The 24,419-nt window shown below is 50.2% G+C and overlaps 1 protein-coding gene across 8 annotated transcripts in view; it reads right to left on the bottom strand.

Moving 5' to 3' along the window:
• Window positions 1–24,419, bottom strand: part of LOC308610032 (F-actin-monooxygenase MICAL3-like) — a 106,786-nt gene that overhangs the window by 29,689 nt on the left and 52,678 nt on the right. For all 8 annotated transcript variants that reach the window (XM_081259312.1, XM_081259313.1, XM_081259310.1 and 5 more), the window contains one exon: window positions 1,573–1,910. In XM_081259312.1, the coding sequence (XP_081115438.1) occupies window positions 1,573–1,836 (264 nt within the window). In that variant the 5' untranslated portion in view covers window positions 1,837–1,910. The remainder of the gene's footprint in view (window positions 1–1,572; window positions 1,911–24,419) is intronic.

Genomic DNA, 24,419 nt, shown 5'->3' with positions numbered 1-24,419 from the left:
TCTGGAAGTTTTCTAAGTCAAGTAGATCTCTGTCCACAGAGGCACAGATCATTAAATACACAGCCAAGCAATCTTAGGGTCCTGGAATGGACCTACCACTTGAGAGACTCCAAGGTGGTAATTTTCAAGAGCCAAAGTTTTATGTGCAGAAAAGAGTTCTAAAATCACCAACTTTAGACTGAAAATCCAGGGAAATGATCTTGAAGATCCATATTCTAGAGAAGTACTCAGGGTGAGACCGCACACTTATCTTAACTCGTTGGCATGCATGTTCAGAAGAAAGACATGCACTGTTTCTGGCTTCCAATTCCTTTTATTCTTTTTTTTTTCCCCATATAAATTTATTTATTTATTTATATTTTTAATTTTGGCTGTGTTGGGTCTTCGTTGCTGTGCACGGGCTTTCTCTAGTTGCAGCGAGCGGGGCTACTCTTCGTTGTGGTGTGCGGGCTTCTCATTGCGGTGACTTCTCTTGTTGCGGAGCGTGGGCTCTAGAGTGCAGGCTCAATAGCTGTGGCGCACAGGCTTAGTTGCTCCGCGGCATGCGGGATCTTCCCGGACCAGTGCTCAGACCCATGTCCCTTGCACTGGCAGGCAGATTCTTAACCCCTGTACCACCAGGGAAGCCCCTCCAATGCAGCCAGCCATACATACATACATACATACATAAATAAATAAATAAATGTATGTATGTATGTATGTATATATATACAACTCTAGAGTGCACTTGAATTACTTGCATTTTGTGGATGAATGAATGTCTACCCAAATGCAAACCAACACAGGGCAAGTTAAGGCTCTTGAAAGGACAGTAACAACAGTCACAAAGTCATCTGCAACTTCATTTCCCTGCTAGCTTTTCCGAACTTCTCACAGTAAGTGCTCTTACCAAGGAGGACAGCAGGAATGTATCACCTTTCTCCGCTCCCCACGCCTCCCCCTGCACAGGTGACCGGGCATCTCGGGTCTTTGCCCAGGCCTACCTGTTTCATGGAAACTCTATTTCTCTAGATTGTGAAGAAAGCAAAAGAAATACTTTGGTTTACAAAGCCCTTGCTTATCAAGATCGACCTCTGGAAAATGGATGAAAAGAGATCTGAAGCCTGTGGGAAAAAAATCCCCAAGTTGGCAAATACTCTACACCTTACCAGAGGCTGAGTCTGGAACAATGACTTTGCCAAGCACCAGGCTGCCACGGTCAGACAGGACACGGACAGGGCCTGGCTACCTCTTTGCTCAGAGGCCTGCATCCTCCTAACAGTCTGAGATTCAACTAGAGCCTCAGCAAAATCAAACAACTCCTAAGGTGTTTGACTTCAGGGTTGTTCTCAGTAGCTGAAACCCCGAATGTTCCTACGTGAATCCACAGGATAAGAACGGGGCACACAGAACAGTCGAATGAATGAACACAGGTGGTGGATCCACAAAGTTCTGCTGCAGTGTGAGCTTGACGGCCTCCCTAGGCTGTGGCCTAAGCAGCCTTGTCCTCACCAGGCTACCTCCACCCAATGCTCTCTCCTTCTCCAGCTGAGTCCTTGGGTCAGTGCCCAGGGCCTGGGCGGCCGCCCCTACCTTAGTGTTAGTGCACGCCTTTCCCTTCTTGTAGTCTTTGTGGCTGCCCCGCTTGTCCAGCTTTGCCCAGAGGGCCTTGGCTCTCCAGTAGTTGAGCTTGGACTTGAGCTTATGATAAAAGGAGCGGTGGTCCTTAGGCTTCAGTTCCAGGTGGTCACAGAGCTCTTGGAAGGCCTTGAGTGTCCCCTTGCAAGTGGTGGCCTGCACGAACCGGTCAAAGAGGATGTGAGCCCGATTCGTCGCCTCGTTCTTACGCTCCTCCATGTCTCCCCACTCTCAGGCCCCTGACAAATGGGGCGGTGGGGGGCTGTCGATCCACCTGACGCCGTCACGTTAATCTAATAAAGAAAGAAAGAGGAACGGTTAGCAAATCCAAAGCTGCATCTAGAAATGTTTTCTAGGAGACATAACTCTTTCCAGAGTGCACTTTCCAAGTGTTGCAGGCGTTCGTTACACGAGCGTAATAAGCTGCCGGTCCTCTAGACTCCAGGCACCGTCTGAGACACCGCGGATAGAGAAATGAGGAAGACTGCGGTTGCTTTCAAGGATCTTACAGTTTAGCGGGTGAACAGCTTAGATGTGCCCTACTAAGTGTCAGAGAGAAAGAGTCTCAAGGGATGTGGGAACACAGGGGAAGAGCGCCTACGTCGTGGGGGAGGGATCCTCGTCCAGGATGAGCCCCTGAGGGATGACAGCTGAGGGTTTCAGGATGAATTCGTGTCAGCCAGGCAGGGAGGAAGCACAGGACGTGGAAGAGGAAGCAGACTGGAAGGCCTGCAAGGGGCTCTTACAGATGAAAGGGTCGGGGATGTTCCCTGTGGAGTGAGTGGTGCGCCCAGGCCGAGGGGTTACAGACAGAAGCCCTCACCTGTGGTGGGAGCCCTGTTACAGCTGAGCTGCCTTAGGGGAGGGCTCACTAGGCTGTCGGCTGAGTCGGCTCGGTGGGGCACAGCACACAGGTGGTAGCTGACCTGTGAAGGCTGGTCAGACCACACGGGGGAGCCCTGGGCTCCGGGGGAGATCTGGACTCGGCGAGGGAGGAGCTGGCAGCCGAGGATGAGCGTGCCCTGAAGAGCTTCTGAGGCACAGCGGAGAGGTCTGAGAGCAGAGCCAAGGTCGGCGTTCAGGGACTGAAGTCCTGCCATGAGGACGGCACGTGGCAGGTAGCAGGATTTTACAGCCATTCCATTTTGCCCACAAAGAAACCTGACAGCAGTAATGATGCCGTCTATACCTCCTACTTATCAAAAACCTCCAGCACCCATCAGCCTACGGTTGCTGGGAGAAGCTTCAAGAAGGGAGGGGCCCCGCATGCACTCCTTCACCCACTCCCTGCCTTGGGTCTGTACCACGCTTACTTGTCATCACTGCGGAGAACTGCTGCTGGGGGCGGGAGGCAAAGGGCCCGAGGCTGGGACAGGGCAAGCAGAGAAGCGGGACAGGGCGAGCAGAGAAGCAGGGCAGGGCAACAAGACGAGCAGCACCTCGGCCCTGGGTCCACGCGCGCCGGGCCCGGGCTGCCCCACTCGGCCTCAGTTCTCCCTCGTGTGAGACGAGGTGAGAGTGGATGCCCCGAGTTCAGTGTGGGAAAACCCTCCCAGCCTCAGGACTCAGGCCCGGGGCTCCAGGCGACTTCCCACCGGGTGACAAACAGGGCTGAGCCCGAGCTCTGCTTTAAAGAGGACCTGCTCGTGGAGATGGCAGGGGATGGAGGAAGGGAGCTGCTGACGCACTGTGTTGGGGGGAGGAGGGGTGGAAGTGAGAAGTGACCTGCTATTTAGTGAACCAGCCCAGGGCAAAGGGAGCCACCAAACTATGTGCTGATGAGACCCTCTGCTTGCCTCCCCAGGCCTGGAAGAGCCCCACATCCCATCCTGAAGCTCTTACAGGCAGGAGAAGCCCCCTTGGGAAGCAGGAATAAGATTCTGCTTCTTTCCACACTTCACCATGTATTATAAGGTTGACTCGAACCAACTGGAGGTGTGGGTGGTTTCCTGAGAGAAGGCAATACCTGAATACGAGGAACTGCCACTTTCCTCTTGTGTTTTCTGTGTCAACAGACACAGCACTTGTTCTGTGGAGGCCGAGGTGAAGATGGTAATTCTTTACCTGAAACACACTGACTTGGCTTCTCATCTCAAATATATCACTAACTCAACAACCCCTCCTATGCACACTGCTAAACAACAGCTTGTCCCAATAGCGACGTGGCCAGGAGTCCAACAAGAAATGGAATTACCTGGAACTAACCTACAGTTTCCCCTAAATAAAAGTTTATTCTAGGTAGTGCTAAGCAGCAAGAGAAATATTTTAAAGTTTCTAAAAAGAGCCCATTCTTCTTCTTACAAGTCAATGCTCATCTCAGAAACTGCAGGTAGTCAAAAGACGGCTTTTAAGTGGCACAGAAAACCAGACATGCTCATTCAGAAGCAGAAGAAAGGGTAATAACCCACGACTAGAAACAAGGGTCCCGGGTGCTGCCCGTTGGGGCCTCTGCAGCTTTATCTGCTGTGCTCGTGCAGCCAGCGCTCCTGCCCGTGCGTGCTCCACCTGTGTGCACGGCTCTCCCGAACCCCACCAGAGTCACAGTGTTCAGAAAGCTTTGAACACACCGGTTCTGATCTCTCTGCCCCTCGTCAAGAAAGAAAATTATTTTTCTTTGTTCCTAAACAGCAGCAGCCACCTTCCACTCCCTTGCCAGGATCTGGAGGCCGAGGTACCACCGTGTTCTAGCTGACACCAACACGCTCAAGATCCTGCGACATGCATTTCTAAAGGCCTTTCCCCTGTCTCACCCCGCCCTAAGAGTCTTGGCATTTATTTTCAAAGAAGAATCCTGATGTGTGGGCTCACACCCCCTTGGCTGGCTGTAGCCCACCCTGTTTGAAACAAACATTTACTTCCAAAGAGCTGAGCACTTGCTCAAATCAAACCTCACCACAGATGAACACCTTCATTAATAACTGGCCCCCAATCCTTCTGCTGATGCAAAACACTTTCAAATGAACAGGTTCCAGCCGCTCCCGGACAGCTGCAGAGAGCCTGCTTGCAAGAGGCAGACGGGGAGTAAGTGCCCAGTGTAAGAGAGTTCCACCTGCAGGTCACTAATGACAACAGATAAGTAGCGGGAACCTGGTTCCTGGAACAATGTGACAGGCACCCGAGGTAAGACTACACAAGACCAATTCCCTCGGGCTGCCTCAGCTTTCCCCTCTGCGAGCCAAGTGGCCGTAGCAGAAGACACTCCAGTGTCTGTTCTGCAGCTCTGCTGGCAGGACAGCCTCGTGCAGCCTGGGGACTACCCGGCGCTGGGCTCACGCTAAGAGCAGCTGGGCAGACGGCAGAAGGGCCGCTCCCGCCATCGGCCTCATGCCTTCATTCCTGAACGTCAAGCCCAGGTCGTGCTCCTCGGGCCTCTCCTGGACCACCCCCATGTGCTGCACGTCCCACTAGCCAGGGAAAATCAACAGTCATAAGCGCAGGAGCCTACATACCAGGGAACCTGGCCGGAAGGTGCCAGAAACCCTGAGGACTGAAAAGTCAAGGTGTGGAAGGAAGGGACGGGAGAAGGGAGGAGCCTGAGGAGAGATGAGGAAGAGGTGGGGCCCGCTCTCCGCACGTCAGTGCGACTTCTGCCACCGGCAATGGAACTATTGCCTGCGAGTTCCGTCCCACAGCAGCTGAGTGCTGACTCAGAAGCACACTCCTTGGCTGTGGAGGAAAGTGCTAGAGAGACAGCCTATGAAGTGCATGCAGGAACAGAGTTTATGTTTCTATTTATAAGAGTAAAAGGTTGTCACTGACTCATGGCTGGTTGGAGAACACTCAGTCTCTAGCTCTTAGAATAGATGGGTGGTTATTTGAGGGGTGGGGGAGACTTATCTTTAAAAATAGAAAAAGGAAAGAGAATCAAAACAACAAAACAAGAATTATACTTCAAGAGTAAGAAATCAGAGCCAAGTTTGGTTAATTTTCTCCCTAGCCACTGCACCACTAATATACTGGCATATGTGCAAATCTGACTCTTACAAAAGATCTATGAAATGCTCCTTTCCCAGCCCATGCAGTCAGAGGCGTGACTTGTCTAAACAGACCTTAGAAGGAAGGCAGATAGGAAGACATGTTTTACAATGTCATTAGGAGGAAAATTCGATGACAAATGCACTTCAGATTACAGAGATTCCTTCATGTGTTACAGAAACAAGGACCAAAGTAGCCAAATGCCTTGAGTTCTTGGTCAGTCTTTCCGCAAAAGGCCCGCTCACGCCACCACCATCTGTGGGTGGGGACACCGAGTCCCTCGCCTGGGGCACCTGATTAAGTCAGACTGTCTGGGAATCAAACTCCTCAACGCCCCAACTGCTTCCCAGCTCCTGTCCCAAAGGGCTCTCATCTCTCATGGCCGCAAGACAAGGTCCTCTAGGTCCCAAGGAAGCAAGCTCAAGATACAGGAAGGAAAGCAGAGTCGTCCTCACAATTCTCGTTGCCACCTTGGTTCCATCCTCAGTGCTTCCCTGACTTTCCAGCCTATTTAGCATCTAATGGACACTCGACGGGACGCTGAGGACGTCGGGAACCAGCCCCCGTGCCCCTCCCCACTCCATGGATCTGCTCTTTGGTCCCACGCGCCGGTCCTCATCCGCGCCTGCGATCCCGCAAGCAAGTGACTGGAATGGCTCTCTCCTCCACCACCTCAAGGCTTCATCAGGGCAGGGACCGGGTCTCTGCAGCTTCTGCCTGACCTGCAGTAGGAACACTCTAGTTTCTGTGGAGTTGACAAGGGAAAAGAATCCCTAGTGGGAGTCTGTCTGGAGATACCCCCGCGGCGGGGGGATGGTACAGAGGAGAGTTCTATCTAATGTGCCACCAAAACGGGGTGTCTAAGAACACAGTCAGCCTGGGCAGGGAGGAGCAACTAGCAAGAATGCAGCGCTTCTGTTATGGATTCTCACACTGCCTTATTCTAGGAGGTGGAACGGCCCTCTCTAGAGGGGTCTGAGAAGAGCCTGGACCAGGACCTCTGGGTTCTCTTCCAAGTCTCCAATTCTGAAAGATGCTAACCCCTAATGTTGTATCTTCTCAAAACTTTTTACTTTATTTTCTTTGATAGCAACCTATTTCTTCAGGAAAAACACCTACACAATTGACCAAGGAGTCAGAAATGACCTCTGCCCATAGAGGACAGACTTGTGGTTGCCAAGGGGGAGGGGGAGAGGGAAAGGGATAGACTGGGAGTTTGGGGTTGGTAGATGCAAACTATTACATTTAGAATGGATATACAACAAGGTCCTAATGTATAGCACAGGGAACTATACTCAATATCCTGTGATAAACCATAATGGAAAAGAACATTAAAAAAAAAGAATGTATATATGTATATAACTGAGTCACTTTGCTGTACAGCAGAGATTGACACAACATTGTAAATCAACTATACTTCAATAAAAAATGTTTTTAATATATATAAATGGGATCATTAAAAAATAAAATATTGAAGGGTCAAAAAAATATATATGTGAAACATAACTTTAAAAAAAAAAGAAAAGAAATGACCTCTGCCTTTGTCACCCCAAGCAAACACTAACAAGTCCAAGTCAGAGCCAAACACCAGTAAACATAATGGCTGATGACGATGCAAATGCCAATGTCTGTCCCAAATAACCCGGGAAAACAAAGAGTCAAAAAGAACAATGCCCCAGCCCCAGTGTCTCAGGAAGAGTATCTTCACCTGCAAAGTGAAGGTAATGTCCAATGAATCACAGGGTTTTTCAGGAACTGAGGTAATGAATGCAAAATGTTTAGCAGTGCCAGGTGCACAGCAAGACCCAGTAAATGGCAGGAGTGTTGTTATTATCTAGTCGTTGATAATCCCATCAACAAAAGGTTATTATACTCAGCTAAATACGTGGCTACTCATATAACAGAATGAGAGAACTCAGACAGCTCTGTCTTTTGAAAGAAAGAAAAATGTTGTAAAACTTCCTTTGTCCCTCCCTCACTCTTCACCCCCCCCACTCCACTCGTCCCAGAAGCTGTGACAATGGCATTGGGCAGGAAGGGCTAAAGGATGACACCCGGATGGCCAAGTTCCTGCCAAACTCAGATGTTCAAACAAGAAAGATACAAGGACTGTCAGTGACAGTGAAAACAGCCAACACTGAATACTTATTGGCGGTCAGATCCACACCGCATCTCCACCGTCACCACAATCTACCACCTGCATTTTGCAGGTGGAAAACTGCTGCTTAAAGACGTTTAAACGTCACACAGCAGGAAAACGGTGCAGCCAGGTTTTGTATCCAGAGCCCAAGGCCAGAGCCATTCGAAGGAAGAACCACCTGAGAACACAGCTTGAGAAACAAGAGCTCATCAGAACGACATCCCCGATCCAGAACCTCCAGGAAGAGCGCTCCGGGTGAACTTATTAGCAAGGACACACGATACAAGATTCTTTCTCTTCTCACAATTCATCGCTGTATGGGCTCCTCTGAAATGGAGGTCAGGGCACTCTGGGGTCACAGTGACCCTCCGAGTGGCAGGTGAAAGGCTGAGCACTCCGTAGCCTGCATCCCTCAGCAGCTCTGGCACCTGAGCCATCTTCAGCCCCTCTCAGGAGGTGATCACAAAGCATTTCTGAATCACCCAGTGCTACTCCACTCGCTGCAGAAACCCAGGGCAGGACAGGAGGTGAATCTCAACCTACTCACTACCAAGGGTCCAGAGCTGAGGGACAGAGACCAAAAGACCAACCCCTTCCTGCCCACAAGTCTGAGAGCCTTGTTATGATCCAGGCTGTCAGGGCAAGGAAAGGGCCTCTGGTTGGAGAGGGAGGCTCACTGAGGTTGTGGGAGAGCGCAACCAAAAGCTGTTCTTCTGCACAAGGGCAGGCCCCAAGCCACGGAGCTCGGCACTGTGTACCCAGTTCCCGGCACACAGCAGGTGCTCAGTGAGGTTCTGCCGACTAGAGGACTACCCAGCCACCTGCACCTGTGCTGACTCGGGAAGTGGTCTGCCTGGTCGTTGTGCAGGGTGACCTCGAGGGCCACTGCTGGACAGGGGCTCAGAGAACACCAAAGCTGCGGCAGCCCAACAGGATACCGATACTCCCGCAAGGACAGCTGTGGAGCTGTAGGGAAACACCTCCGGTATCTCCTGCTCCCCGGGGCAGACCCTGCAGCAAAAGCTTTGTAAACACATGAACTGCTGGCAAGAGGTTAACGTGGCACCGAATCTGGGGTTTTTCAGTTGTCTGGTCTGCCTACTACCAACTGCCATGAATCACAAAATATACGATGGTCAAGATCCGAAGGACCACCCAGGGTGAGCAGCCACCCCACACCTGCATCTTCTGTGTACCGACCACAACCCACAAAGGGCTGCACTGACAGGCGGCTTTCTCCCTTGTGAAGCAGTCTTCACCATCTTTGAGCAGCTTGAAATGTTAATTTCCCAAGGACACAATTTCTAGGTAGAAGACCCCGTAGTTTTTTACTCCCCCTTGGAAGTACCCAGAACAAAATTGGTTCCTCTTTTACGGGCCAGCCGTCCAAACATGTGCTCCTCACTTCCCTCAACCATTTCTTCTCGTTTGACGTGGCTTCAGTTTCTTCACCTCAGCATTCTTCCATAAGCTCCTTCTACCACGTCGATACCCATCTCAACTGCTCTCCTTCCGTGACAATGAACACGCCCACGTGAAGCAACCCATGTGCACCGATCCCACCCCCCTTACTCAACCACACACACTGCCTCCTGCACTGGTCCTCTCTTCCTGCATCAGTCCCTCCCCCAAACAACTATTCCCACTGACGTAGGCTCTCATCTTTAAAAACCCTGCCCCGTCCCCATCTCCTCTGACCAGTGTACCCCGCTCCCCAGGAGAACTGTCTGTGCTGTGCTCGTGACTTCCTCTCCCACTGTCCCTGAACCTACAACAATGAGGCTTCATTCCCACTGCTGCACATAAACATCTCACCAAGGACACAGTGACTGCCACACTGTCAAGTCCAGCGGCCAATTCTCAAGCCTAGCTTCTTCCACCAGCCCAGAGCTCGAGTCACAGCCCACCACGCCTCTCCGCGGCCCCGGGACACCACCCTCCTGGTTCTCCTCTGGCCTCTACAGATACTTTCCTGTGTCCTTTACTGGTCCCCCTCATATCCCCACCCTTCGCATGTTGAAATGGTCACGGGGTCACTTAATCTTTGGGTCTCTTCTCAATCTACATCCACTCCCTGAACAACAGTGGCTTCCTAACTTTTTAAACCGTACACACAGTTCTCTCTATATATAGTTTATGTAAATGTAATTTTTCTTAACAATAAAGCTGTTTTTAATTTCAATCAGTCAAAATTTTGTAGCTTTTAGAATCTACTGCTCAAGACTGCACGTAAGCAACTTAAATACAAATTATATTGGTAGCGCTTAGGGGAAGCAGACTGCGTACTTTGTTTTTTTTGCTCTCCACTTCTATTTGATATTTTTTATTAGTTATCTGTTTTATACATATTAGTGTAAATATGCCAATCCCAATCTCCCAATTCATCCCACCCCCACTGCCCACCCCCATAAATGTAATTTTTGAAAAATGTCACAAGTTACCTTTACTACTGAAATATTCTGACGTTGTCTGTTCTCTCATTCTTTAAAGTTGTTGCTCCCCACTGTACTGCTTTCATGACCCATTAATGAGACACAATCCACTTTGAAAGCCTCTGCCCTCCATGTCCCCCAGTACCGTGGGTTTAAGTATCCATTTTACATAGAGATCGTCACAGGTGCACAACTTTATTTTCCCTCCTCTGAACCTGTAAAGCCAACCACTTATTTGACATTTCTACTCGGAACTTTGACAAGCATCTCAAACGTAACATGCACGCAACCTTGGTCCCCAGTCCGATCCCCACTGAGTATTTTCTGCATCTCAGCACATGACACCAACACCCCGCCAGCTGCTCAGTCTAACACCCTTAGAGTTATGCTCATTTCTCTCACATCCCATAGTCAGCTCTTCACTATCGTCTGTTCCACCTTCAAAGTACCAAATCCAACCACTCTCCACCATGTCGTCCCCCACCCTCATCAAAGTCATGTCATCCCTCCCTTGGGTTCCTCCAGAGCCCCTCCCTGCTGCCACCGTCCCAGTCCCACCTCCCCCGAATGTCTTCCAATAGCAGCCTGAGCATTCACTCAATGTTGGTCCAATCAGGTTACACCTCTGCTCTAAGCCTCCACGGCTTCCCGGCTCACAGTTAAATCTGGAAGTCCTCACACTGGCCTCTGAGGCCCGGAGTGACCCACCGCACTCCCGTCCCCTACACTCCTTAGGCTCTAGCCAGACTGGCCTCCTTCTTGTTCACCAAGTACTCCCAGCAGCGGCCACCCAGGTCTCTGCATGCCTGGTCTCCCTGCTGATGCTCTCCACCAAATGGCCACACGGCTTTTGTTTTTATTTATTTATTTATTTATTTATGGCTGTGTTGGGTCTTCGTTGCTGTGCACTGGCTTTATCTAGTTGTGGTGGGCGGAGGCTACTCTTCGTTGTGGTGTGTGGCCTTCTCACTGCAGTGGCTTCTCTTGTTGAGGAGCACGGGCTCTAGAGCGCAGGCTCAGTAGTTCTGGCGCACAGGCTTAGTTACTCCGCAGCATGTGGGATCTCCCCGGACCAGGGCTGGAACCCATGGCCCTTGTGTTGGCAGGGGGATTCTTAACCACTGCACCACCAGGGAAGCTCCCCACAGCTTCCTCTTCACATTCTTCAGGGCTTTGCTCAAACATCATCTCGTTAGAGAACCCTTTCCTGACCCCGCCACAGACGAAAGAGCACCCACCTCCCATTTCTCTTTAACTCCCTCACCTTGCTTCATTTTTCCTGTGGCATTTGTTATGACCTGACATAGTGTATGTGACTTATTTGTGTATTGTCCATCTTCTCCAGCAGAATGTAAGCCCCAACTATAAAGAAAAGAGCTCAACTGGAATGTGCCCCTCACTGCCGACACCACCGCACAGAACCCCCAAATCTTTATCACTAATGTGCTGCTTCTAAAATCTACCCCCATACTTATGCGCTTTGCTTTCAAGACCCACTGGGACCTTTCAGCTATCTTTATCTTTATCTTTATCTTTCAGCATCTTGTTTGATTCAGCCAGAGTCCTGGATGCAGTTCCCATCTTAGCATTAAAACAAACATTTTTACCATGGCCTACAAGGCCCTACAACAGTGTTTCACAAAATTTTGGTCTTAGGACTCATACTTTATACTCTTAAAAATATTGAGAACCCAAAGATCTATCAATACTTACTGCATGTGAAGTTAAAACTAAGAAAAATTTCAATATTAATTCAGTTTAAAACAATCCATTACACAGTATTTAACATTTTTTCCATAAAATATTTTCCAAAACAAAAATGTAGTGATTAGAGTGATAATGTTTTTACATTGTTGCAAATCTCCTCAATGTCTGGCTTATTTAAGACAGCTGGATTCCCACCCACATCTGCTTCCTGCACTCCATCTGCTGCAGTATCACGTATCATGCAGCCTCTAGAAAACTCCACCGTACACTCGTGAGCAGAAAAGAGGGGAAAAGGCAAGTATTCCCAGCTTAGTATCATTGTGAAAATAGTGCTAAGCTCACGGACCCCCCTGAAAAGGTGTCGGGGAGCCCCTATGAGACCCACACCCCATACCTTTACCTCCCTCACCTCCTGCTACTGCGGCCCCCCTTACTCATCCCCTCCGTCACACCAGCTTCCTTCCTGCCCCGCGAACAAACTCTCCCCTCAGCCTGGGCACTCGCTGCTCCTATGTCTGAGATACTCTCTCCCAGATCCAGTCACACATTCAAAAAATACTGAGCATCTGTTGTGTGTCAAGCACTTTTCTTTTTCTTTTTCCTTTTTTTATAATTCTTTTAAAATACATTTATTTTATTTTATTTATTTTTGGCCGCGTTGGGTCTTCGTTGCTGCGCATGGGCTTTTTCTAGTTGTGGCGAGCAGGGGCTACTCTTCGTTGCGATGTGTGGGCTTCTCACTGCGGTGGCTTCTCTTGTTGCAGAGCACAGGCTCTAGGCACACGGGCTCAGTAGTTGTGGCTCGCGGGTTCTAGAGCACAGGCTCAGTAGTTGTGGCACGTGGGCTCAGTAGTTGTGGCTCGCGGGCTCTAGAGCGCAGGCTCAGTAGTTGTGGTGTGCAGGCTCAGTAGCTGTGGCTCGTGGACTCTAGAGTACAGGCTCAGTAGTTGTGGCACGTGGGCTCGGTAGTTGTGGTTCACAGGCTCTAGAGCACAGACTCAGTAGTTGTGGCCCGTGGGATCTAGTGCGCAGGCTCAGTAGTTGTGTGCCGAGCACTTTTCTAGGCTCTAGAAATAACACAGTGAACAGAGGGAAAACCTGTCCTGCCTCCCCAGGTGCCCGTCCTCTGAAGGGGCTGACTGGTGTGTGATGCACCCTCACCACCCTTGGCTGTTATTCGAGTGTCACCTCCTCAGTGTGGCCTTCCCTGACCACACCATTTAAAACTGACCCCCCACCCAGCTTAGCCTCTTGCCGTTTTCCCCGACGCACTCACCACAGTCTGATGTACTATAAATGCCATTTACTGTCTTCCTCTCTAGAATGTGAGCTCTACGAGGACAAGGATTTTTGCCACTTTGCTCCCTGCTGTATTGTCACACCCAGAATGGGTCCTGACTCAGAGCAGCGCACAACAACTGCCTCTTTTTTTTTGTTGTTGTTGCTGTTGTTTTAATTTATTTATTTTTGGCTCTGTTGGGTCTTCATTGCTGTATGTGGGCTTTCTCTAATTGTGGCGAGCAGGGGATACTCTTCGTCGTGGTGTGCGGGCTTCTCATCGCGGTGGCTTCTCTTGTTGCAGAGCATGGGCTCTAGGCACGCGGGCTTCAGTAGTTACGGCACAGTGGGCACAGCAGTTATGGCACGTGGGCTCAGTAGTTGTGGCTCGTGGGCTCTAGAGCTCAGCCTCAGTAGTTGTGCACACAGGCTTAGCTGCTCCACGGCATGTGGGATCTTCCCGGACCAGGGCTTGAACCCATGTCCCCTGCATTGGCAGGCAGATTCTCAACCACTGTGCCACCCGGGAAGCCCAACAACTACCTCTTGAATCCATGAACAGATGCGTGACATCAGGGGATTCAAGCAGAATTCTGTTGGGACGTGAGATGGAAGTCGCCAAATGAAAATGGGCTGACAGCCACCAGGTTGGGAGCAGGAACACGCAGATCCGGGAATCCTACAGGGGGACCTGCGCCTTTTCCACGGCCACACCTGCTCTGGACCCTCCCTCTATAGACCCCTCCGGCAGACCCCTGCACCCATGCAGCAGGAGAGGAGAGCCGGATAGGAGCCAAGCCCTGGAGGCAGCTTTGTTTTCACAGCCAGATGGTTTCAGAGTAACAGCCCCCATGAAAAGAATCTGGTTGCAGAGAAGAAGAGTTTATCAGTGTCATGAAGTGTTACGGGGCAGCTCCCAGCCCACCTCCCCCGGAAGCGAAGGGAAAGACCCATAATCTTTCTAGATCCGGGGTGTGTGGGTGTGTGTGTGTGTGGGGGGGGTGTCTGTGTGTGTGTGTCTGTGTGTATGTGTGTGTCTGTGTGTGTGTGTCTGTGTGTGTGTGTCTGTCTGTGTGTGCGTGTGTCTGTGTGTGCGTGTGTGTGTGTCTGTCTGTCTGTGGGTGTGTGTGTGTCTGTGTCTGTGTGTGGTGTGCGTGTGTGTGTCTGTGTGTACATGTGTGGGGGTGTGTCTGTGTCTGTCTGTGTGTGTGTGTGTCTCTGTGTGTGGGTGTGGGTGTGGGGGTGTGTGTCTGTCTGTGTCTGTGTGTGGGTGTGTGTCTGTGTGTGTGTCTCTGTGTGTGTGTGTCTGTCTGTGTCTGTGTGTGTCTGTGTGGTGTGTGTGTCTGTGTGTGTGTGTCTGTCTGTCTGTGTCTGTGTGTGTGTGTGTCTCTGTGTGTGGGTGTGTGTGTGGGGGTGTGTGTCTGTCTGTGTCTGTGTGTGGTGTGTGTGTCTGTGTGTGTGTGTCTGTGTGTGTGTGTCTCTGTGTGTGTGTCTGTGTGGGTGTGGGTGTGGGTGTGTGTGTGTAAAATCTGTCTCAGAAATCCATACTGCTGTCATAAGCCGGGCTGTCTGCAAAGGCAGCGTTTCCTCACTCAGGGCTGAAGACAAAGGGGAGCCGCACCGCCCAGCAGCTTCTGACAAGGCTGCCCAGAGATTAAGTGGAGAAGGTGGGCAAACAGAGACAGACAGCTGGACCCTTGAAACACCAGCTTCAGAGGTGGGATAGGGATGGAACTTTTCTGAATAGTAGGGAAAAAAAGTCAGCAGTGCAGACTGATGTGGCCACATCAACCTAGGGGGTCGGGAGGGGGGTCAGCACCACCCAGGGATTCAGGCCCCGCAAGCCATCCCCACCCCGTCCACTCTTAATGCCCCCTGCCTCGCAGGAGCAGGGAGCTGCACCTTCCCCTCTCCAGCCCCCACTCACTGTCCTCACCCCTACCCTCCCAGGAGGAGGGTCCCGCTAGTCAGAGGCCCTTTGTTCTCTGAAACCGGCACCATCTACTGTAGTACATTTTCCCCCTTTTAGGCCATTTTTAAGTGAACAGTTCAGTGGCATTAAGTACGTTCGCGTCCTGTGCAACTATTACCACCACCCGTCATACACTTTAAACTTCTTCCTCCCTCCCAGCCTGCATGCTGGGGTCTCTCCCATCTTCCCACACACCTGTGCGCCTTTCCAGCTGCCGGCCCCTCCCTCCTGCTCGCTGAGGGCGCCGTCTACCCTTGCTGTCCCCACCGCATGACCTCCTAACTGCGCCCCGTCACCTCCCACCCCCCTGAATCTGGCTTCTGTCCTCATCACTCCACTGAGGGCGCTGTGAGAGGCTCAGACACTTCAACCCCTGTCTCACTTGCTCTTCCTGGAAACCCTCCTCTCCTTGGCTCCATCTCCTGCTTCTCAACCACCACTATCCTCAGGCTTCTCAGCTCCCTCACGTGGCTGCAAGTGTTTCAGCTGCCCCTCTCTTCATGAACTGGACGACCCCAGACTTCTAACTTTGCTGACCTGGCTTCTGAGATCCAAACGCTACTGAACACCTTCATCCAGACATCCCCGGGCACCTCAAACTGAGGAGTGCACCACAGGACACTGCCGCTCTCTTCCCCAGCTCTCACCTCCTCATGTAGTCAAATGCTGCCACTATCCACCCACCAATGGAACCCGGGGGTCATCTGAGACCCTTCTCGGTGTTAATCTCGCAATCCGATCAACCAGTAGCAAAGACCTCTTGGTTCTAACTCCCTGGGACCTCTGCTTTACAAAGCACCTCCCTACCAGAATCTTGGTGGGAGCGCCTGTAATCTCTAGTGGGACCATTACGACAGCCTTTTCATGTTAAGCTCCCTCCAGTCCATCCCCCACACAAGTGCCTGAGCGTTTTCTTAAAGAGCAAATGTGGTCTCTTGCCTCCAGTGTGATCCACTACAGCCTTCCAGTGTTTTCAGGGAATAACCCAAAGCCTCAGCAAGGTTCAAAAGGCCCCAGAGGTCTAGCAGCAGCCTTGCTCCATCCCTCCACACACAGTCCACTGTCCTCAGTCATCCTCGCAGCCCCCGGGACGCACCTCAAGTGTGGTCACGGTGCTCCCCCAGCCCGGCATGGCCTTCCTCCCCGCCCACCACCCCCGCCCCTCTGTGCTCCTTCTCACCTGGGCACATCCCTCCTCCCTTTCCACACTTGCCACTGCTCTGGAGTGAAGCCCACGTCTGCCTGCCCATCAGCTCAGGGGGCACTAGTTAGCAGGAAGAGTCATTCATTTCTGTTCTTGCACTCAGTACACGTGACAGTGGGAAGGAGGAGAAAGAGAAATGAAAGGCTCACATGGGGGGCCTCCCTGGTGGCGCAGTGGTTGGGAATCCATCCGCCTGCAACTGCAGGGGACACAGGTTCGAACCCTGGTCAGGAAGATCCCACATGCCGTGGAGCAACTAAGCCCATGCGCCACAGCTACTGAGCCTGCACTCTAGAGCCCACGAGCCACAACTACTGAGCCCATGTGCCACAACTACTGAGCCTGCGCTGTAGAGCCCACGAGCCACGACTACTGAGCCTGTGCACTCACAGCCCGTGCTCCACAACAAGAGAAGCCACCGCAACGAGAAGCCTGCGCACCGCAACGAAAGAGTAGCCCCCGCTCGCCGCAACTAGAGAAAGCCTGCGCGCAGCAATGAAGACCCAACTCAGCCAAAAAAAAAAAAAAAAAAAAAAAAAGGCTCATGTAGGCCACAGAGTCTAATGTCACAGAATACAGAAAGGAGAAAAAATATGTGTGAAGATTCATTTGTTACTAACTTGTTATTGATTTAAGGGGTGAGAGAAGGGCAAGGAAGTGGCCAAAGCTGAGTTTCCTAAGGTATCTCTGGACAGTTCTTGATTAAGAAAAGGCCTTTTGTTTTCAATTCACATTTCAGGACAATATTTACCTTTTCCAGATACCAGAGGATCACAGGTCACTGGTATAGTGATGTCTAAGCTCCCAAGGGTTAGACAGTCCAAAGGAAAAGATTCACCAGATGCCCACAGGGTTCTTGGAGATGGAAACAGGGAAGGAAGGAGGAGATAAAGCAAGTATAAGTATGCTTCCTCTGGGAAGACTGGCTGTAAAACAGGAGCAGTAAGATGCAGCTGTTTCAGGAGGCTGGCAGCTAATGAAGGAAAAAGATCTCAGATCTCCAACAGGGTTGATGACGACCCCCTCCACCTCCACCCCACACACCAAGCAAACTGACCAGATCTGCCTTGGCTCCAGGCCACAGAAGAGAGTGGGGCTAGATAGCTCCAAGACCATGATTTTTTTTCAACTATTTTCATGGAGAAGATCTCAGCTGTTTTCTCCAAAGCAGAAATAAACTGAGAAGGAGAATCTTAAACCAGCTCTACAGAACACACTTTCCCTTCACAATTAGCTTAAGAGGGTATGGGACTTAGGCATAATTTCCCCAGCAAAACACAGTTTTCTCTGAATCAAACACTCCTCAAGGCCAGCCCTCTCCTTCTGCTGATTCCTGCTGAACTCTGACACCACCGACCATCATTCCCGCAGCTACAGCCCTAACTCCTTCACGAGGGAAAGAGTCCATCTGGTTAGAAATAAAACACTCAGAGAAAGGGAATACAACGAGCTTCATTTCCTTATGCTTAAGGAACACTGCAAATTCCTGAGCTACACTCTGGCAGGATCTTGAAAGGGCCCAGCCCACAGCCTCTCCTTGCTTAGCCAACCCTGCCCTGGGGAGGACCCCCACCCTGTCCAGGGGCTGCTGACGTATAGCCAAGACTTGAGTTTCTTTTCTCCCAAAGACCAACTGCCAATAACCAACTGCCATGAGACCTTTGGGCTCCAAAATTCCAACCACTCTGGGCCCAAAGCCAGCAACCTACCGAAGTTTTTCTGCGGAAGACTAATTAATCTTCACTCAATTCACTGCCAATGAGATTAGGCAGTAAAGCCCGCAAAGGGCCTAAAGGGCCTGCTCCACATCCACCCGTGGCCTAAAACACCTACAGCACCCTATAGCCACCTTCAGCGTCCTTCTCTGGTCCAGCAGCGGTGAGCTTCAGGTGACACGTTGTTCCTTGCCCACCACTGGATTTTCTGAAACCCCTGCCCAAGTTTTCACAGGCGTAAGTCACTGCTACTTGACCTGCTGGCTCTGGTGCACAGACGGCGAACGCTGTGGTTTGCTCCACAGCCTGAACTCTAACATCTGAGCGGACCCCGGTGCTCTGCAGGGGATATCATGAGGCACGGCCTCCCGCCTGACCCTCTCACCGCTGTGGCTAAGGCAGGTCTGCCTGTGGGAAGCCACCCTCTCGAGGAACGCCCTCTGCCCTCCCGTGAACCGGACGAGCTCCGTGCCTTGGCCGTGACCACGTGATCTGGGGGCACTTCACCCTCTCAGGTTCCTGCTTTGGGTACAGATTGAATACATCACCTTCAGAAAGATCGCTCACTTCGAGACAGGGAAAAGTGAATGTATCTGTTCAACTTAAATACACATCTGATTCAGACACTGGACGTCAGACATAAAGACATTCTTAAAGGACCTTAAACTAAGCAGCCTTATATCTCAAAAGACGTCTGACCAGAAGCCCCAGAGTATCTCAAATCACAGTGTGAGCACAGTAGGAATTCAACAAATGTCACACTAGGATGACCTCAAAAGGATGGCCTCTCTTTGTGCTGACTGCCTACCTCCTATGGGAAATTTAGCCCATTTGTTCACGTTAAAGCCTCAGTCCCTGCTAACAGCAAGTTTGTTTTTTAACAATCTAGTGTGTGACAGGCGCTGACATACAACAGTGAAAGTGGACAAGATCTTTGCCGTCATGAAGCGTACGGCTCCTGAAGAGGAAGTTAATGATAATCAGATAGTGAACCAAACCTGCTTCATACACTGCAATCCAACTGCATAGAGTGGCATTTGGGGTGAAGGCGGGAAAATGTTTACCTCCTTTTCAATCAGCTGGATAATTTGGGGGAGAAAGCAGAAGAGGATAAAGAGGTAAGAGAATATACAGACAACGGGAATCATTACTTAACCACCTCTCCCACTGAACCTTCAAAAGGAACCATTGAGAAATGGCCATACTGCAAGATTTTAGTTTCACCGAAATTCCTGCTCACCCTGTAATCATGTGTTAACAGAGCAATAAAATGGCCAAACAGCTAGTGGGGGAAAAGTCCGGGGCTCCAAATAAATAACAAGCTGGGTAACTGGCCTCTAAGCCCTAGAGAACCTGAGCTCCTCACCTTAGAGCCTCGCACCAGAAACAGATGCGCTTGGCTTATTCCTGGTGGATATTCCAGCCCGGTCAGGTGTTGGACGCCCTGGGCAGAGCAAGTGCAGAGGAGCCAGGTGAGAGGCCCAGCTGTGCCAAATTCCTGACGTGAGAACCTGCAGGACCTGGCTGAGAACCAGAAGAACTTTAAGCAGGGCTTCTGTTGCCCCAAAAGAGCAGCGCCCAGGCAGCAGAAGTTGCACAGTGCTCAGGACTGGACAGAGTGTTTTTCTAAACAACTTTGAGGTATAACTTACATACCATAAGATTCACCTGTTCTAAGTGTACAGTTCAATGATTTTTTAGTAAATTTACCAAGCTCTGCGACCATCACCACAATAGAGTTTTAGAACATTTCCATCAATCTCAGGGGATTTTTTAATAACTCCCAAATCTGAAGATGATTATGTTATAGTCAGGTCTAAGGGGCTGATGAATACGAAGGTAGTATCCACTGCTCTTGCTGGCAATTCAGCAGCATGAAGGGAACTCAGTGCAGCCACACAAAGGAAGCCACAGCTGTCTTGTGTCCGCATGAAAAGATGGGTTTGGCTAGGGGACCTGGAAACGTATACAATTTTCTTAAAAAGTCACTAATGCTGAGAATAGTGTTTCCCAAACTACAAGGAAGAACCCCTTAATCTGTTTACCTTCCCTGGCACCCTGCCCACAATGGCTCAGTGACGCTAGTGCACTGCTCACCACGACAGACTGTGAATACTAGAGCCAAGAACTCAGAAACTTTTCAAACAGGCATTGTCCCTTCATCCTGACAGCTGTTTCACTTTCAAAAGCACAGTGTAGGGCTTCCTTGGTGGCGCAGTGGTTGAGAGTCCGCATGCCGATGCAGGGGACACGGGTTCGTGCCCCGGCCCGGGAAGATCCCACATGCCGCGGAGCGGCTGGGCCCGTGGGCCATGGCCGCTGAGCCTGCACGTCCGGAGCCTGTGCTCCGCAACAGGAGAGGCCACGGCAGTGAGAGGCCCGCGTACCGCAAAAAAAAAAAAAAAGAAAAAGCACAGTGTAAAGGAACAGGTCATAAATCTCAAATCTAATAATTTTCCAAATCACTGATCAAACAAAAGAAATGAAATTTATGAAAAAATGCTCTGACCTTTAAAACATAAATGCATAGGCATCTTAAACTGATGTTAACTCATGGGATTATAGGGTTTTACATCCTATAACATCCCAAGATTGATGTTGGCCTAAGCTGTCAATTTTTCTTCATATGCAGAATGTAAGCAAAAGCAGCATGAAGGGATAGCAGAAGCAGAAAGTTAGAAAACGTTAGCAGACTGAAGGTCTACAACTTCCCAGCACACAACGGAACCACACCGAAGTGCACACCCTTCCCTGAGCCCATCTGGCAACCGCGCCTTTAGCACCTTCAGGATGCCTGGGCCCTCCTACCGACAGCCTGGTGTGGAGAGGGGACACCAAGAGAGGAGGGCGACTCTACAAAGAGCAACGAGAAAGCCAGGCTGACAAAGGATGAAGGACTGCACGGCGCAGCTCTCCTCCCGGGCTTCTTCCGGACGCTCCTCCGACTTCTGCCGCACTGAAGACCACTGAGGGCCCCCAGGCCTCCGTCCCTGGACCTCTTCCTTTCTGTTTCCTTCCGCACCTTCTCTGTAACTCTCTCCTGGGCATCTCCAGCAGAATATGCCAGGCCACCTTCACGTGTGGTTTCAGGAAAAACTCTTCATCTGCTCTTCCAAACTGGTCCGTCCCCCTGACTTGCAACCTCTGTAAAATTGCGATCCACCCGAGCCAGAGCTCCAGGCACCGGCCTTCACGTCTGCCCTACTCCGCATGTCCTTCTCGTCGCCCCCAGAGTGTCAGGGGCTGTGCTGTGTGTGGTACTGTAGGGAATGCAGAACGGGACTGGATAAACTGTCATCTGCTCTTCCTAAATTTCTCTCCACATATCCCCTCCTTCCCAACCTCCTTGCCTTGAACTTTATTATCTCTACCTGCACTCTACCTAGATCTCCTAATGCAGATCCTGTCTCAAGGTGGGGTTTTTTATTTTTACTTTTTGTGGTAATATATATACAAAATTTACCATTTTAACCATTTTTAAGTGTGCAGTTCAGTACATTCACAATGTAGTATAATAATCGCCAGAACTTTTCATGACCCCAGCAGAAACCTGGTACCCATTAAATAATGACCACTCACGTCCCCCCTTCCCTGTACCCGCGGGTAATCTCTATCCTACTTTCCGTCTCTGTGAACGTGCCTATTCTAGGCGCCTCGTATCAGTGGAAGCGGGTGATATGTGTCCTTTCGTGTCTGCTTGCCTGGCTTAGCACAGTGTTTACTGGTGTTGTCACAGGCAGCAGAACTTCATCCCTTCTCATGGCTGAGAATGTTCCGTTGTATGTGTATGTTCATCCACCAACGGACACCTGGCTCACGTCCACCTTTTGGTTATTGTCAATAACGCTGCTATGGACATGGGTGTACGAGTTTGTAGACCCCGTCTCAAGTTTGAAATTCTAATTCATATGCTGTATTTCTTCCAAAGTGATCTTTCTAATCAAATCTCATCATGCCACACCTCTGTTTATACATTTTGAGACACGCTTCGCTGATGGACTAAATTCCTTGGCGGCCAGAGCACCCGCTTCCCCTCCATCCCCCTCCCTCGCTGCCCCTTGACACACCTCACTCTTCCCCGTGAGTCCTGTTTCTCCACCCCGCACACACAGTCAACCTCCTCCGATCTTCTCTGCACCGAGGCTGATGATGGCTGTGAACCCACTCACCACCCATCAGGGCTTCGGTTCCACGTTCCCTCTGAGCCCTTCTCTCAACAACTTCACTCCTCCCTTCTCTGGGCACAGATTCTTCCTCTGTTCCCAATAGACTCTGTGCTCCTGGAGGAAGCAAGTTTCTCTCAGGTCTCTATCCCCAGCATTTAGCAGAGTGTCAGAGCCACAACAAACATTCAGATCTCTAGGGAATGAACTTTTGGTTTATGAGTATATACTTCTAGTGTTCAAGATAAACTATTTTTAAAAAGCAGCAGAAATACTTGTGGGTCCAATATTTTATTTTTAAAACCATGAGTAAGTTGAGTTGCTAACTTCCAAACCTACAGTGCATTAATTCCCAAGAAAGGAGCAATAAATAACCACATTTTGTCCAAAGGCTTCCCTCCTCAAACATGCCTGAACCCCAACTGTTCCCAGTTTCAGAAGGAACACACCTCCTTAAAGCCAAAGGGCTACTTGTAACCAAAAAAGTCTCATATCCAGAATATGTAAAGGATTCATAGTAAACAGTAAGAAACAGACACCCGACGAAAATTAAGCAAAAGATCTGACCAGGCATTTCACAAAAAAAAGACATCCAAATTGCCAGAAAACACCTGAACGGGCGCCCAATATTACTAGTCATCAATGAAATGTCAATCAGAACTGCAATGAGAAACTACTGCCTGCCCATTAGAATGACTAACCAGACACTCAGAACGTAAGCTGAACAACCAGAGTGTAAGCTATACAACCACTTTGGAAAACTGTTCAGTAGTAGTTCCTAAAGTTGAACAAACTCTACCATAAATCTCAGAAATTCTACCCTTGAGGATACTTCCGAAAGAAATCAATGTCTATGTTGACCCAAAGACAAGTACAAGAATGTTTATAGCATTTTATACACACACACACACACACACACACACACACACGTATTATATAGAGCATTACAGTTCGTAATACTCCAAGATGCAAACATCCCAAATAACCAAAATACAAAATGAGAAATAAGCAGCAGCCATGGAATCCTATGCAGCAGTGAAAAGGAATGCACTACTGCAACATGCAGCAATGTGGGTGAAATGCATAGTTCGGTGGTGAGCAAAAGAAGGCATATTAACACAAGAGAGAACACAGTGTCGGGCTCCATCTCTGTAAAGACCAAGGACAAACACAATTCAAATCTACGGAATAGGGAATTCCCTGGAGGTCCAGTGGTTAGGACTCCGCACTCTCACTGCCGAGGGCTCGGGTTCAATCCCTGGTCAGGGAACTAAATCCCACAAGCTGCAGCCAAAAGAACAAAAACAAACAAACAAAAACAAATCTATGGAGTAGAAGAAGTCCGTCCAGAATAATGGTTGGGGGTGGTGGGGTGTTGTTACTGTCTCAGAAGGGGCAAGAGGACGGGCAGCTTTGGGATCCTGTTCTGGACGATGGTCACACAGTGTGGCAGACAGTGCCGGGTGGGCTTGGTTCATCTGGGAACTACGTTTCCCAGAACCCCAGAGTTCTGAGTTAGAACTGGCCAAAAACGGAACTCGCGTGAGGTTTGGAAGACGGACTGGACGCAGCAGCCACTCCTCTACGAAGGTCTCGGCAGCCAGACGTGGCGATGGACACAGACAGAGGAGTGCGCGGGGTTCCAGCCCGTCCTCGCCCTCCCCCACGCTTCACCCAGCTCTCCCTTCTCGCCCCTTACCCAGACCAACAGACACCCGATGGACCCCCTGGACAGCAGCTCTCCAGGAGCTCTGACCTGTCCACCCACACCAATGCCTCAGGCAGGCTGGGGAGTGACCCCCCTGTGACCTCCAACCCCCCATCTGGACTTTCACTGTCCCAACACCTCCCACAGTGGGTAAGGTCTAATTTCTGTAATAAATCCCTTAGCCCCCAAATTTCATATGGCTCGACTCCCAGCTGAACACCCTGCTGGATACATACAGAGGTTTATACATATATACATCTGTGTGTGTGTATGTTGCACACTTAGGATTTGTGCACTTTAAGAACATACATTATGCCACCATTAAATAAATTTTTAAAAAGTCAAAAAACAAACAAAAAACGGGTATTTTTTCCATGCCCTGAGAGAACAGTTATCTGAGAGCCACCCAGCAGTGCACACCAATGGAATCTACACTACACCCCTCACACCAAGAAAGAACCGGAAGAGGCACTGCTTGGCTAAGGTCCAGCAGACAGCTGGGAGCCTG

Source organism: Mesoplodon bidens (assembly GCF_964165515.1).
Source record: "Mesoplodon bidens genome assembly, contig: HAP1_SCAFFOLD_816, whole genome shotgun sequence".
NCBI classification, from domain to species: Eukaryota; Metazoa; Chordata; class Mammalia; order Artiodactyla; family Ziphiidae; genus Mesoplodon; species Mesoplodon bidens.
The sequence above is the reverse complement of the archived record's forward strand: the minus strand, read 5'-3'. Positions and strand labels throughout refer to the sequence as shown.